Raw genomic sequence first — 15,278 nt, forward strand, 5'->3', positions numbered from 1 at the left:
TCCCTTGGAGATTCATACAGATCAGGGGAAAAATGTTGATGGCAACGTGATACGACAGCTCTGTGAACTCTTAGAGATAACAAAAACAAGGACGACAGCATATCATCCAGCTTCAAACGGTCAAGTTGAACGTTATAATCGCACTCTTGCGCAGATGATAAGGTGTTTCACTAAGAGACGACAAGATAGCTGGGATGTACACCTACAGCAACTTACTGGTGCCATTAGAGCTACAGAAAACAGACAAACTGGGTTCACACCAAATTTCATGGTTTTTGGCAAGGAAAATAGTCAACCTATTGACCTAGTTTTGGGTCTTGATGCACCTAACAGGACTAGAGAACAAAAAGAGCTAACAGATTATATCAAGATTCTTAGAGAGACGCTGACAGAGGTACATGTCCTTGCCAGGGAAAACATTAAAATGGCTCAGTGGAGACAGAAGAGAGATTATGACCTGAATGTCAATTGTAAGGTATATAAGGTAGGAGATATTGTTTTTAAGATAGATTCAGCCAGGAAAGTTGGGGTGTGTCCAAAACTGAAGGCACCATGGAAAGGGCCCTTTGTGGTAGCTGAGGTTAAATCACGGGTCCTATACAAAATTAGGAACAAAAAAACATCTGAAGTTGTTCATCATGATAGGCTCAAACTCAGTCAAATTCGTGACTTACCTGTCTGGACACAAAGGCTTAAGAAAAGAATACTAGAACAGGTGGAGAGGAAAATGTTGGAAGATTTAACTGACAAGGAAGAACACTGTGACTTAGGGCTAGATTGGCTTTTCAGTAATAATGAGCCAATGTTGTGGAACATGATGGACAATGGCCTTGCACAGTCAGACTCTCTGACTGGTGGAGGCAATACTGGAATTGGGCAGTCAGATTTTCTGACTAATAAAAGGAGCTCACAAGAAGCTGATCAGTTTACACTACAGGATTGGGAAACCCTAATGAACCTTGATGATAATTTTGGGGATCAGACAATAATCTATAATGTAGCCGATACTGTGGAAGCACAAGTTAAACTGTCTGATAGGAGCAGAGGGAGGGACAGGAAGGCCCCTGCCCACTTTAGAGATTTTGTAATGGACTAATGATGATGCAGTTTGTGTATAAATAGTGTATATAGGTTAAATGTTTAATTTGTTTTTTCTTTATCTTATTTTTAAAGAATGGAGGAGGAAGAGCTAGACTATGAGCCAGAAGAAGAGGAAGTGGGTGTGCTGAAAGAACAGATAGAAAAGGAAGGGTGTTTGCTGAAAGAACAAAGAATTAAAGGTAGCAGTAATAATAAAAAAAGATCAAGACCATGCTGTATATGCTCTGGTAGGTTTGTGAATGTAAGAAGACATGTGCTTCGGGCTCATGTACCCTGGTATACTGCACCTCTGTTGGCATGTTGGACCTGTCAACTTCAATTTGGCCAACAGGGTGCATTTACTATACATTGCAACGACTATCACAACTCAGAGCAGACACATGGGTATAAAGAGGAATTTTTGGTTGACTGGGTTGAATTGATGAATGGCTTACTCATAGAACTTTGTCGTCAGTTCGCGGTTTCCACACTGGACAAATTGGTAACATTCGCCAGGGAGATGTCCACTCTAGAACAGTGTGACAAAGCAACCTTTCATCAAACAGACCTGCCGTTTCTGCTAAATTTCAACAGGATAAACCATTTTCACTCATCATCAGCTTACACGGTCTTTCCACCATCAAACATACATTCTCTCTTACACTGGAAGGTTTTAGCTTTATTGATTAAATCATCTGAGGATTCTGAAAATTTACTTTCATATAATTGTAAATTGTCTCTATGTAAAATTACTTCACATCCGATACACACAGTTATTGACACACATTTTCATTGGGACAAATTCTTCCTACAAGCCAGATTTTCTGGCTTGCCATCATACATTTGGGAAGAACAAGATAATGGAAAATTTCAGATTAGAAAATTAATATCAAATTTTGTTTTTCCAAGTCGATGGACAGCTTGCCTAGATGGGGATTTGTTAAGGGAGGATAAGAGAATTCTCCACACTATTGGAATCCACCCGAAGGTAGCAGGGAACCAGGTGGGTCGGAATTTTAATGAGTTGAAAAGAAGAATCCCAGGTAATTTTTTAGCAATAGGGGAATGTGGATTGGACGTAAGTCAGGGGGAGAAAGATATAAGAGAGCAAGTTAAGGTACTACGAGTACAATTAGAGTTGGCCAGAGATTACAAGTTACCTGTCGTAATTCACTGCAGAGGTAAAAACATAACTGCCAGGTGCTTAGATATCATGTCAGAGATACTGGACAGGGATCATGGTGTCCACTGGCACTGTTTCTCCCAGGACAAGACAACATATGAAAATATAAAGCGGTGTTTTCCTAATACAAAATTTGGTATTTCTCCATTACTATTAATGGAGGATACCTATCCACAACTCCGCTCACAGGTTTGCGAGATGAGCCTAGAGGACATCATTCTGGAAAGTGATGCACCATACCTCCACCCCAAGAACTATGAGGACAGTTCTCCAATATTGATTAGATCTATTATACAGAAATTGTCTATCATGTTTAATATTCCAGGAAGGGAAATTGCTGACATCACCACCCGAAATGCTCAGCAGCTATATAAGTTTGAATAGCGTATCTTTGTGTGTATATATATTTTTAACTGTAAATAACTATATGCGTGTGTGTATGATGTGGAACTGTAACAATTGTACTGTGTTGTAAAACTGTTATGTGAACTATGTGTGTTTGATGTGTAACTGTAAATATTGTGCCATTCTATTGAATGACTTTCGTTTCAAAGGACCACTGGAAATATTAGGACAAAGGGGGGTTATTACTGACATGGTTAAATGACAGTAACACCTCAAGTTATAAGTAAATCAATGGAGATATCATGATATCTGCGGGACAATTTCTGACATGATTAAATGACAGTAACTTCATTCACCGTTTAAGGAAATCATAGTGGGACAAAGAGGACTTCGGAATAGAGAACTATCACTAATCATTCTTTATATGAATTTACATTATACCAACAATCTTTTCAGAGAGAAGGGGGAAGAATGTTGTAATCGACTTGTCCGGATCTGATATCACCGAAACCGGACATTGACCTATAGTGCGACTGTCAACTTCCTGTGGTGAGTACTAGCGAACATTGCAGAATAACCAGAGAGCTTGATGAAGACAGACGTCTAATCCTCAACTCGTATCTGCCATTTGCCATACACGTACTTGGATAACTCAAGGTAACCTTACTTATTATATCAGTCTAGTTGCAAATACTATATGTGACTTGGCTTTGTACATCCTGCCACTGTGTTATTGTGCCTAGGTAAATGTGTGTTAATATATATGTTTGTTTTTTATAGTGATTAAGATAATAACACAACGTTGACTGCTGTAACCCTATTTGTGACATTTTTACCTATTATATCTGATTTTTTAAGACATCGTCGTCAATATCATGACATTTTATGGGACTGTCATAAAAGTGGGAAGATTAGCTAGCTATAAAACCAGGTTTCATCTACCATTTTCTACATAAGAAATTGCCTGTGCCAAGTCAGAAATATGATGGTTGTTCATTCGTTTGATGTGTTTGAGCTTTTGATTTTGCCATTTGATTATGGACTTTCCGATTTAAATTTTCCTCGGAGTTCAGTATTTTTGTGATTTTACTTTTTTTTAAACTTGCTTGATTTCTTGAATACAATATGTTTGTTATGTGTGTACGGCGTCTTTTTCAACAACAAAAATCGGCATTCACATGAAAACCACCTGGGTTCCTCTTTTTGTCGGTTGTTCCTTTATTTAGATGAGATTGCCTTCTTACAGGGGTTACTTAGGAAAAATGAAAAGAAGCTTGTATTATCTTTTGACTTCACTTTCCGGTATAAAGATGATGTCCTCTCACCTAACAATTTATAGTTTGTTTTCTATATTATTATCCATCGAACTTGAAATGAAGAACATAACAGATACAGTTTGGTTTGCCTCTTATCTTGACTTACATTTAGAAATTGAAAATACGGGTAGATTGAAATAAAACTTTACTTCCATTCGTGAACTTTTATTTTCTATGAAGCAATATCCATATAGAGTATATATATCTACCAGTCGACCCGATGTTCCAAGACATGATTTCCTCTATAGCTGGATGCTACTCACAAAGAATTTATTAAACCAAGAGTTCCAAGAGGTGAAGTTGAAATCATCCCTTCGAAGTTTTTTGTTGGTTGAACGTTCTAACATATATCTGTTTACAAGCGAGGACGGATATGCTCCAATCATCTTAATCAGAATATGACGTCATTTTTTATTGGTTATTGAATGTTCGTATTTTTCTTACAGGATATCAATTTACACCGTAGTAAGGTCTGCGAAAATTGTTTGAATCAGTACTAACATTGATTATGTTATTGATGATTTAAAACATAACTAAATATGCAATATATTTATGAAAATCTTTGGACCTACATCCTATCGATATCTGGTAGACCATGTACTTAAAAACGTTTTAAAATGACTTGCGTCATGCTTTTCAGTCACTGCAAGAACTTGTATTTCAGTAATTCACATAGGTATCTTAAATTAGTGTGTGTGGTTTTTTTTTTTATTTTATCTATTTGTGCCTTGTGCCAATAGGATAATTCACACAATGTCAAAGTATACTTCAAAATTTGTTCTTAGGTTGTGCTGCTACATCAGTTTCCCAGGTAAGGGGAGGATTGAGTGTTCACACAAAAAGTTTAACCCATTAACAATATATATGTACTAAAATAAGTTTAACACATTGTTTAGAGACATAGTTGATACAATCAAGAGACAATCAAGAGACAATCAATACAAAATATCACAACATCAAAACCTTTTTCTGTCCTAAAACTTTCACAAGTCTGGTGCCTATTTATTGATGTACGTAATCATAATAATACGTTTTTGTATTTGAATTTTTTGTATTTGGATTTTTTTCTTACTTTATGGTTTGGGTTTTAATCGTTGTTGAAAGTCGTACGATGAGATATAGTTGCTTAAATCCATTTCATTATTTTATTCATGGAAAAAGAAATGCATAGAAACATAACAGAAACTTTATATTGGCATCACCTTATTAAATGAGACAATTCATTTTAACAAAATCTGATACTGTTTTAATGAAAGACATGAGTGAAAATAAATATTTCGACATCGTATATACATCACTTCAAAATACAACATAAACACAAAATACACTTTGCATAGTTGTGACTCAATATCAATTTGATAATATAAATACCTAAACCTAAATACAATCTAAAACACTCAACAACAAAAATGCAGTAAAATGCTGTGACTTTTTTGTGAGAATAAATATATATATTTGATCATCTTTCAAATACAGAACATTCTTCTTATCCAACCAAACAAAGGTATTGTATATTGGTTTTACAACTGTTTAGAAAAGACGGATACTTTAGCACCTTTACTTTGCAAATATGTCTCCTCCATAGTTCAATATTTGTCCTTATTTGCCATGACAGGTACTCTGGCTAGTCCTAAATTCAATGTTTCGCCCATCTTGCGTGCATACATTCTGGCGTCCTTTGCATATTTGGCCTTTATGATTTCATCGGAATAATCAAAGCCCTCTCCGGCGTCTTCATTCGGATATTCTCGTAAAGATTTAGACTGCAATGATAGGGAAAAAAACGTACACAATCAACCATTATTTTATCATGCCATGGGGAAAGATGAAGATGCTCGACAGGACAGTGACAGCACGTACACGACAAATTTATTGCCAATAATTGTTGTTTAATGAAGTTATGTTTGTAATACATTAAAAAAAGTTTACATTTTCACCCATAAATAATGGACAATATAGAGAGCAACAATAGCCAGGGACCGTGTCAACGAAGCTGTCCTAGGACTAGGACATATCTTAGGGTGGTCTTAGGACACGTCTTAGTCCTAATTCAGGTTAACGAAAGTCTCCTAAAATAAGATATGTCCTAAATTTGGTCCTTAAGTTAGGATATACAAATAGGTGTCTTATGATAGTCCTAAAGGTTACAGTGTCCTAAAACGTAATAAAAACAACAAATATAGTACAAACTCAATACTAAAAATACTAATACAATATTAAACTATCATACTGTTATTAGAATTGAATTAATATATCAAAATATTTTCAATATTTGTTAAAGATTAAATTGTATTACATTAAATTATTTCGTGCTGTTTATTTTGAAGCCAAACAAATACTATCATTATAAGCAACATATTTTGCGACTAACCAAAACGGTGCAGTAGTAATTTAAATATGGTAAAAAATTACTTTTTTTTTAAAACTAATCCTGATTCGATACATGTAATGAAATCGAGTGGACCTAAGTACAAAACCAGTTTATTGCAGCACGAATATCGCATTTAACAAAGTTTTGTGACTATTTACTTTTGTTTTCGTATCAAATTCATTTATATCTTTTATCAAATTTAATAACGTATTTATTAGTATTACGTTAAAACTTTAAGTTTTATTTTGCGTTAATTGTTTCCATATAAGAGTAGATACTAACATACCATTAAATCTATGACATAGAAATCTCTACATAAAATGTTCTTTGCCATAAGAGACTGTATTTACCAGTATCAGAAGTCTATTACTAGACTAGTAATGGACTTCTGCTAGTATGCATAACTTATATTTATTTTAGAAAAGTAAATGTTCTAGCCAAACAGAACAATTATGTTGACCATACATGAAAGGCAAAAGGAATGTTTGGTATCAAAACATGTTATTTCCGGTAGGTAATGTCTTGAAAGTTGGGCCGTTTAAATGATTTTGTCTCCATTGTGGTACCATCATTTTGATCATTTTAAATACTAATATTCCGTTCAGTATCTTCTTCAATTGTCTGTATTGTAATATATAATTGTCCATTGTTTCATATCGACTTCTGAATTTTCAGTTTTTATTATATTCATCATTTTTTTTGATTTTTATTATCCACTTACCAAATTGATCGCAACACCAGCTATTTGGGTTTGTAGGTCCATTCTCCAGTTCTACAATTATATATATAAAAAAAACTAATACTTTATGTTTTTCTTTTTTTTCGATATACATGTATGCGGCATGAGTTTTTGAAAATTTCTATGTTGAGTATTTAAAGTGACAGAATATATATGATCTCATATTTGCCGAGGTTTCGAATCTTGCTCCAACGTCGTTATTTATATTTATACTTTATAATGTGACAGGTTTTTTTTCCTGTTGTTTGTCCGGTAGTACAACAAATGTATGTCTGTCCACTCGTCAGTCTCAATTAAGTTCAAGTTAGTATTTAAGGTAGTTCTCCATAAAAGTTATGCCTTATGGACAATTACATTGTAAGTTAGTAAACATATATAAAATAAGGAGTTGTTGTATATGATTTCCAATGATACAACAAACCTAAATGACGTGGTCGACATACGAACTTCCACGTGTTTATTAAGATGTGAACTTTTAAATATAAATGCCGGAATATCCAGATTCAGTTACTGGATTATTATATTACAAAAGAGAAAATTTGATAGTGTGAGAGAGGCATGGTGTCATATTGGCATATTTTCTTGTTTAGGCCTTGAAAATGGTTCATGCAAATATAATTTTTTTATAAAAGGGTGCTCTGGTCTTTTTTTCAGCTTCAATAGTGGTATTGTTTCAGAAGTATTATTTTCATACTTTCGCCTGATGTTTAAAATATGTTATACCGATAAAAAAAAATAAGTGTTTTTTCGCTGGCCAGATTTATTTTTATATATATGCATTGGTACTCTAGTTTAAGACCTTATGTTAACCCCACTTCTGAGCTGCTTCTTTATTGTCGCAGACCAGAACATTACCTTTTATTCATATCAAAACTATAACTTACTCATGATGTGCAAATAGCTTTATAACGCTAAAATATCATTAAGGGACGACATCAAAAGATCGATGTAAGATAAACATCTTAAATCAAATAGTTTGGGGGTGGGGGTCACCACTGCTGCAAGTTTTGTTAATCTAAAATCGATTTTACATTTATCCCTATAGGTCAATCATTTTTTTCCAAAATTAAGTTAAGAGAGGGGGGGGGGTCAGTGAAAAAACTATGTGAATTAAGTTTTTTTTTATCTTTCATTGAACTTTTGATGTCGTCCCTAACTAGATAAAACAAAAAAAGATGCCCTGTGTTATTATTGTATTGTATTTTGATAGGTCTGATTTGGAATGTATTAAATATACTGGTTTTGTTTTATACACTGTATATGAATAGAAATTGTTATAGTATACACCGCCTCCATTAATATACCTAGCTAAAACAAAGCTGGGAATATTATATCACTTAACAATAAACTAGAGTTCTTTGAACCATACAAAACAACCAATATCAATAACTTAACAATTGTATTTAAAGTCTCTGTCAATTTATTAATATTTTATTGACATTAATATGTCGGTATGTATTGCCGATGGACTTGTACAAAATTCTTTAACCATGATCTATTTTTCATAACAACAAATGACTTCTATATCTATCCGAGTTACCCTAACCGTTAACTTGTAAAGAAGAACAAAATACTTTGAGATAAATCAATGGAAAGGTTTTAAGCAATATCCTGTTTTAAACCCATTTATCTTTATTGATTTTACCTTTGAATAACTGTCAAAACTGGATTATATTTTTCCATTTATATAATAGAATAAAATATTATATAACGTTTAGAATTTGAAATAATTCATTTTAAAATGCGACTCCGTGCACAATCTAACACTTGTACTTTATATCGACCTGAAGGGTTTAGCACTTTTCAACTGATCTGTTATCGTTTGTTCTTATGATGTGATGTTACACCACTGTCCCAGGTTAGGGAGGGTTGATGTGTCCTCAAGCATGTTTTAACCTCGACACATTCTTTATGTATGTGTCTGTCCTAAGTCAGTGGATACTGTGATATTGTTGTCGTTTATTGCTGTATATCATATTTGTTTTTCGTTTATTGTTTTGTACATAAATCAGGCCATTGGTTTTCTAGTTTTAATTTGTTCACATCAGTCATTTCGAGCCCTATTATAGCTTCATTATTGTTCATGCTCATCGTTGAAGGCTGTTCAGTGACATATACAATGTAGTTGATAATCTGTTACGTCGTTTGGTCTCTAAAGTGAAGAACTGAAGCAATGGCAATAATACCACATCTTCTTATTTGTATACCAGCAAGATATAAACCTTATTCAATCAGTATTCATAAGATTGCTTAAATTAAGGATAGAACCGAGGAACAAGATGAATACCGTAAAGTCAGTTTTAAAAGGCCCTGTCATGACAACATGTAACAAAATAAAAAAAACTAAAGGCATGTTGATGACAAAACAACAAACAAACAAAAACAGATATAATAGACATCGATAACGACAACCCCTGAATTGCATGTTCCTGCCTTGTGACAAGTACACACATAATGTGACAGTGCTACACATGTGTGTAAGCACACATCACCCCCCCCCCCCCCCCCCCCCCCCAAAAAAAAACCGAGACAATATGATACAACAGAACAACATAAGAATAAAAATCAGTTGGAAATTGTGTTGAGCAAAATGTCATCTTATTAAACGTTGTCCCCTATATTTCACGATTACATATCATCATATTTTGTTTCCATTCATGACAAAAATTCATGAGGACATTGATAATGTTCAATGAAATTTTGTCTCGTTAAAGGGAGCTTATCCAAAGTTGTCATGAAATTTTGTCTTATGAAACGGAGGTAAATATTATTTTACAACATCAACATCAATATTTTGGTATCATTTGAGTGTTTTATTTTGTTGATAATAATGAATTGCCAAGTTCATTTTTTTCATGTCGGTGCCTTTTATAGCCGATTATAAGAAGAAAAAAACAGCTACGGTAACATAAAGACAAAAACACAAAATTACTCAAAAATAGTTCAAATTAAAGCAATAAAAACTTTAAATCAAAGTACTGAAGTACTGAACATCGGATGACCCCAAGTTCTTGTGGATGGTCAAAAGCACTTGTCTTAGAAAAAAAAATCACATATCGCTTTACCTGAAACTGAGATTAATGTACAGATAATCATATTTTTCTGAGACAAGTTCGTGTGTGGATGACAGGAAATTCAACTTCACCGTAATAACTATTATGTTGTAGTGATACAAAATCAGTATCGGGTCCTTTTATAGCTGACTATGCGGTATGGGCTTTGCTCATTGTTGAAGGCCGTACGGTGGCCTATAGTTGTTAATGTCTGTGTAATTTTGGTCTCTTGTGGACAGTTGTCTCATTGGCCATCATACCACATCTTCATTTTTATAAACCCTGATTTTTTGTTATACATTATATCAAATTCTAATATGACGTGCTTCTTTTGCTTTGTAAACAACACCGTGATAAAATTCTCGATATATCTAAACTTAGCGAAGACTCAGAGATATACATAATAATGGCTGTTACAATATACTTCCCACGTATAAATCCACATGTATTGGAACCTATTTGCAAACCCTTTGCCGATTTTATTGTTTTATAGATCGGTTAAAATCACAAAATTAATTTGCAGAATGTATGCATTAATGGAAATTTAGGCGATAGTAATACATCGAAATGACTTCAAGGTCATCGCGATGTAAAAATAAGTCTGCCTTCTTTCTCCATAATCTTTGTATCCATTTCACCACTTTTACTGTCTCATTTGTTATGATCGTCTCTCATATCATAAGCATTGTGTATGAACTGTTCGTTTTTATATGTATACCTTCTTTCTTTTTAGTAAACCCTAATATTTTAACGAACATAATAGAGGCAAGCAGCATTTCTTTTATTCTTTTCAACTTTTCTCAATTGATATTTTTGCCAATTTGAGGGATGTATGTTATCTAGCATTTAAAAGAAGAAAAACAAAATGTTTATTGTTTATTTGTGTTATTTCATTCATTCTGTAGCAATCAGATTGTTTGGATTTTTCAATGATAAAATCTTATTTTAGATCTATACATATTGACTTTTGTATAAAGAAATGTATCTTTTATGATTATTTTATTGTATATTTGTATGTGTGATGTAAGACGTATATACAACATTACGTTAAATTGAACAATTGACTTACCCTCCCCCTTTATATTCCGCTCGTTTTCCGATTCATGTTTTATTTTTTTTTATTATTTTTTTTTTGGGGGGAGGGGGGATTGCGGGGTGAAGCGTTTGGAAACTGGATCAAAAAGCTACTATCCTTGATTATTGCCCGAGCAATTTCTATATATACCATTCATAATATCAATCATGATATGCGAGTATTTGTCTAGCTATAATACTTCCTCGTTACTATAAACGATATATAGGGATTAGGGATGGGGAATAAGGATGGGTAACTTACCGAAAGCCGGTTCATTGAAAAAAATCCCCCACCCATCCCACCCCAAAATAATCCATGAAAAAATATCGTGAATTGCAATATTAGACATTAGAAAATATGGGCATTTTATATATGATTATTGATATTTGAGAAATGTTTCTGATGAAACACTTACCTCAAATTTTTCTCTTTTCTCCATACTGTGTTCGTGAGGTAATGTCCATTCCTCCGGATGTGGGGCAGACTTTTTCACACTAACAGCAGGGACGTTCACGCTACTCGAAGCATCAGATGATTCGTTCATTCTTGCATTTGCCATTTTCTCTTTTTCTTTTGTCTTTCCTTTAAGCAGCCAGTTGATAATGGAAAGAAAATCCTACCGTCCCGCAAGGCAACTAACTGCTTTACATGTCAATCCGTTGTTAAGTCTAAACCGTCTGGTCGGATTAATAATTTATTGTTTGTTCACCGCGTATAATTAACCTAATGTATACATTATAAATAATACAATGTAAACCAAATCAAGTCGAACCACGCGACCTGTGGGGCTTAGTAACCGAAATGGATAAAAAAAAAAGTATATGGCCCTTCACTTTAACAAGCCGAAACATAGACTGATAAATTTGAATGTCATTGAATATGAAAATAGTATTAAATTTATCTATCAATGATTTAAAAAGAAAGAATAAGCAAATTGCTATATAAAATGTGTTTCTTATCGATTCTTATCAAACATTTATGGCCATTTAAATCGTTTAACTTTGTATGTAAAATATAATTAAGTATGTATAATATACATTCGTTCTATTATTTAAACCTGGCATTCATACACTACATTTATGGAATGCACATGCATTTGATTTCCCCTCCATATGTTAATGTATTAGTTCATTTGTATCATGATAATCCTAAAATGATTTAAACTAACAGATAACGTGTAAATATGTTGATTTATGTAACTGTATTAATTACCCTTTGCTCATTCAATTTCATCTCTTTATTATATCACTTACATTTCCGTATATATATACTTTTTGGTTTAATGAAGAAGTTGCTGCAAATTGCAGCGTCTACAAACGGAGTTTAAATCTCCCAGTTGATACCATATTTATAAATACACGGCTTGTATTTCTTAACATTATTTCTTTGATAGAGGATTGCTGCCACAAAATAGCTATTTGAAAAAATAAGAAGAATTCTAATTGGTCAATTTGAAATTATCCTTTCGTATATTTTACGGATGACATAACGAGTTGATTATTGATCGTTATTGAATATCTATTCCACTGATGACGATGGCTATGTTCAAATTGTTGTAACTACAATCCGGTCCCCTTTTCTTCGAATGTGACCTACTGAATTATACTAATCACCGTGTTTGTAATGACATGAGCATTACGACGGATGCCACATGTGGCGCAGAATCTGATACCGGGCACCTGATATCACCCTTGTTTTTGTGGGGTTCGTGTTGCACAGTCTTATGTTTTCTATGTTGTGTTTTGTGTAATGTTGTTTACTAGTTTATCTTTTTCCTTTTTCAGCTATTGCGTTGTCAGTATATTTTCGACTTATACGTTAAGATGCCCCTTTGGTATCTTTCGCCTCTCTAATAAACTTGATTGCATAGTGAAAGAGATCAGTGTAAAACTTTAAAGTACGAAAATCTTCGTATGTAAATGTTTGCAGTGAACTAAATATGTTTTCAAGGTTGTTAAATTAACATTAAATTTATTTAATTTCACGTGTTGTACATTCATTAAACTCAGTTTCGTTAGATTTACATATAATTTTTCATTCTAAATTAGAAACATTTAGTATAAAATGAATTTTTGGGAGAATGTCAAAGAGATAGTAAGCCAGCGTTACAAAAAAAAAGACATCAATAGTTAAACCTTCAAAATACGTAACCTGTCACAAGCTTCCAGTGTCACATACAGTCGACAGCAGAAAATTTCAAAACAAAGCGTATAACACTAATCGGTGATAACGCAATGTTTAAAAAGTATGCACATTGTTTCTATGACAGAATTACCTAGTCATTAGTGTGTTTTGCTGAAGATGTGCTCATGGGTTCCTACCATCTTTCAGTGCCACTGGTCATGATGACAACAAACTTACAGCTATCATTTCGGATATTTCAAGTCACAGACTTTTCAAACCAGTTCGCATGATAAAAATGAAAAAGAGATAAGATCTTCTTTCCTTTGCCAACAAAGGTCTCGATGGCGTCAACTTAGGCAATATCCTTCATCATAAATTAGTTCAGTCGAAAATACCTCCTTATTTCAAAGATCAGTCTGTACCAATCATTCCTTATTTACGAAACCTATTGCAACTAGAACTTTCAATTACAAACACGTTTTGCAGGATCCCAATATCGACGACTTCAAGTCTTACCTCATGATTGTACTTGTGCTTGTTCCCAATTCACATACAATCCGCGGCTGGCCACGTTATTTCCGGTGACCTCAACATTGTCAATAACACTTCCCTGCGAAATGTGTTATCGAAAGGTCCGAAATGTCGTGAGCCTAAATCCATCAATTAGAAATATAACTTCAAAATTTTGATGGATTCAGTCGAGGATTATGCCAGGCAATGGGCTTAGCGCGAGAAGGAAGACGAAGACACTCTTTCCGAAAGGATTAAGGCAGTGAGGTCGTTGATACAAATCAGAATAAAGGAAAAAAAATGGGTCTATCAATACCTATGCTACGTCAATCTTTAAAGACTCAAATGTTGCAAAACACTTATCCTACCTCCATGACAAATATGTTGTTCTTCCCGCAGATAAAGCCCCAAACAACATCGTTTTTGTGTGTAAAACTCATTACATTAACTGCTCGATAAACGAATTAGGTATTGACAATTCACTTGGAAACTCAACATATACCCTAACGACACTGACCAAAGAGGAAATCCTTGATGAGGCTTGTATAGGGTATATTGGGATACGGGATATTTGCCATTTTAATTGTAGGGATATGGGATATTTGTCTAAAAGTAAATGGGATATGGGATATTGATGCATTTATAAGGATATTGAATTTTTAACATGAAAAAAAAATAAGTGGAATTGAAAAGTTAAGTACAGAAATATTTACATCTCACTTGATAAAATTGCCCAAAAAAGTTTAATATTAAAGGTCATTTTAGTGCTTTGTTGATTTTAATTGAGTTAATGGTCGTTTTATTTAAAAGTCATCCAAACCCAAGCGAAAAGTATTGATCTATTTTCGATATTTATATGCTCATATGTACTGATAATTTTAAAAGTGTTTGTTTTGCTTTCCATACTACGTTCCTTATTGTTAATTTTCCTTTTTTGGATGCTGATGTTCCTTTGGCACTATCTTACAGTGTTTGTATATCACAACACCTCCGCTATGCCCGTGTCTGTTGTAACGTTTTGGGTTTTAATGAACGAAATCTATTTATTACTGGTAAATAATATTAAGTCAGGGATTTCGTTACCACAAATCACTTAAAATCTTTACTAAATTCTAGATTTGGTTTTGAAGTTTGATTCTACCTGTAGAAAATTTATTTCAAACGGGATAGCACATCCTCTTTTTTACGGAGATGTTGTTTACCGTGCCATTGGATGCTGGATGTGTAATGATTGATAATTTAGTCTCAGATGCATTACTTTTTATTAGTTGTAATTGGCTTTGAACTAGATGTCAGTAACTGCAAGTACTCTCAGATCTGTACTTTGTGTCTTTTTGTTGATGGGATGTACAAGTACTCGGTCACGTCCACTCTCCGTTTTTGTTAGATGTATTTCTTTTTACATGTATATCCATCTGATGAGTTAAGCCTTTTTCAACTGATTTGTATAGTTCGTTCTAATGTTGTGCTGTTACACCACTG

General features: G+C 33.6%; 1 protein-coding gene across 1 annotated transcript; it reads right to left on the minus strand.

The window, feature by feature from the left end:
• Positions 1-5,143: 5,143 nt before the first annotated feature.
• LOC139487839 (uncharacterized) lies at positions 5,144-12,113 on the minus strand. The gene is made up of 3 exons (XM_071272995.1): positions 11,578-12,113; positions 7,017-7,067; positions 5,144-5,687 (listed from the first exon to the last, which is right to left on the minus strand). Exons 1-3 carry the CDS (start codon positions 11,719-11,721, stop codon positions 5,511-5,513), a joined length of 372 nt encoding a protein of 123 aa, XP_071129096.1. The 5' UTR covers positions 11,722-12,113; the 3' UTR covers positions 5,144-5,510.
• Between the last annotated feature and the right edge of the window lie 3,165 nt (positions 12,114-15,278).

This window comes from Mytilus edulis, chromosome 9 (genome assembly GCF_963676685.1).
Source record: "Mytilus edulis chromosome 9, xbMytEdul2.2, whole genome shotgun sequence".
NCBI lineage: Eukaryota > Metazoa > Mollusca > Bivalvia > Mytilida > Mytilidae > Mytilus > Mytilus edulis.

Bases quoted from the DNA above. Each gene is read 5' to 3' on its own strand.
- LOC139487839 (XM_071272995.1), bottom strand. From the start codon at position 11,721: ATGGCAAATGCAAGAATGAACGAATCATCTGATGCTTCGAGTAGCGTG. The intron at 7,068-11,577 runs GTAAGTGTTTCA...ATATAATTGTAG, and splicing joins AGAAAAGAGAAAAATTTGAG to AACTGGAGAATGGACCTACA. The intron at 5,688-7,016 runs GTAAGTGGATAA...CTATCATTGCAG, and splicing joins CTGGTGTTGCGATCAATTTG to TCTAAATCTTTACGAGAATA.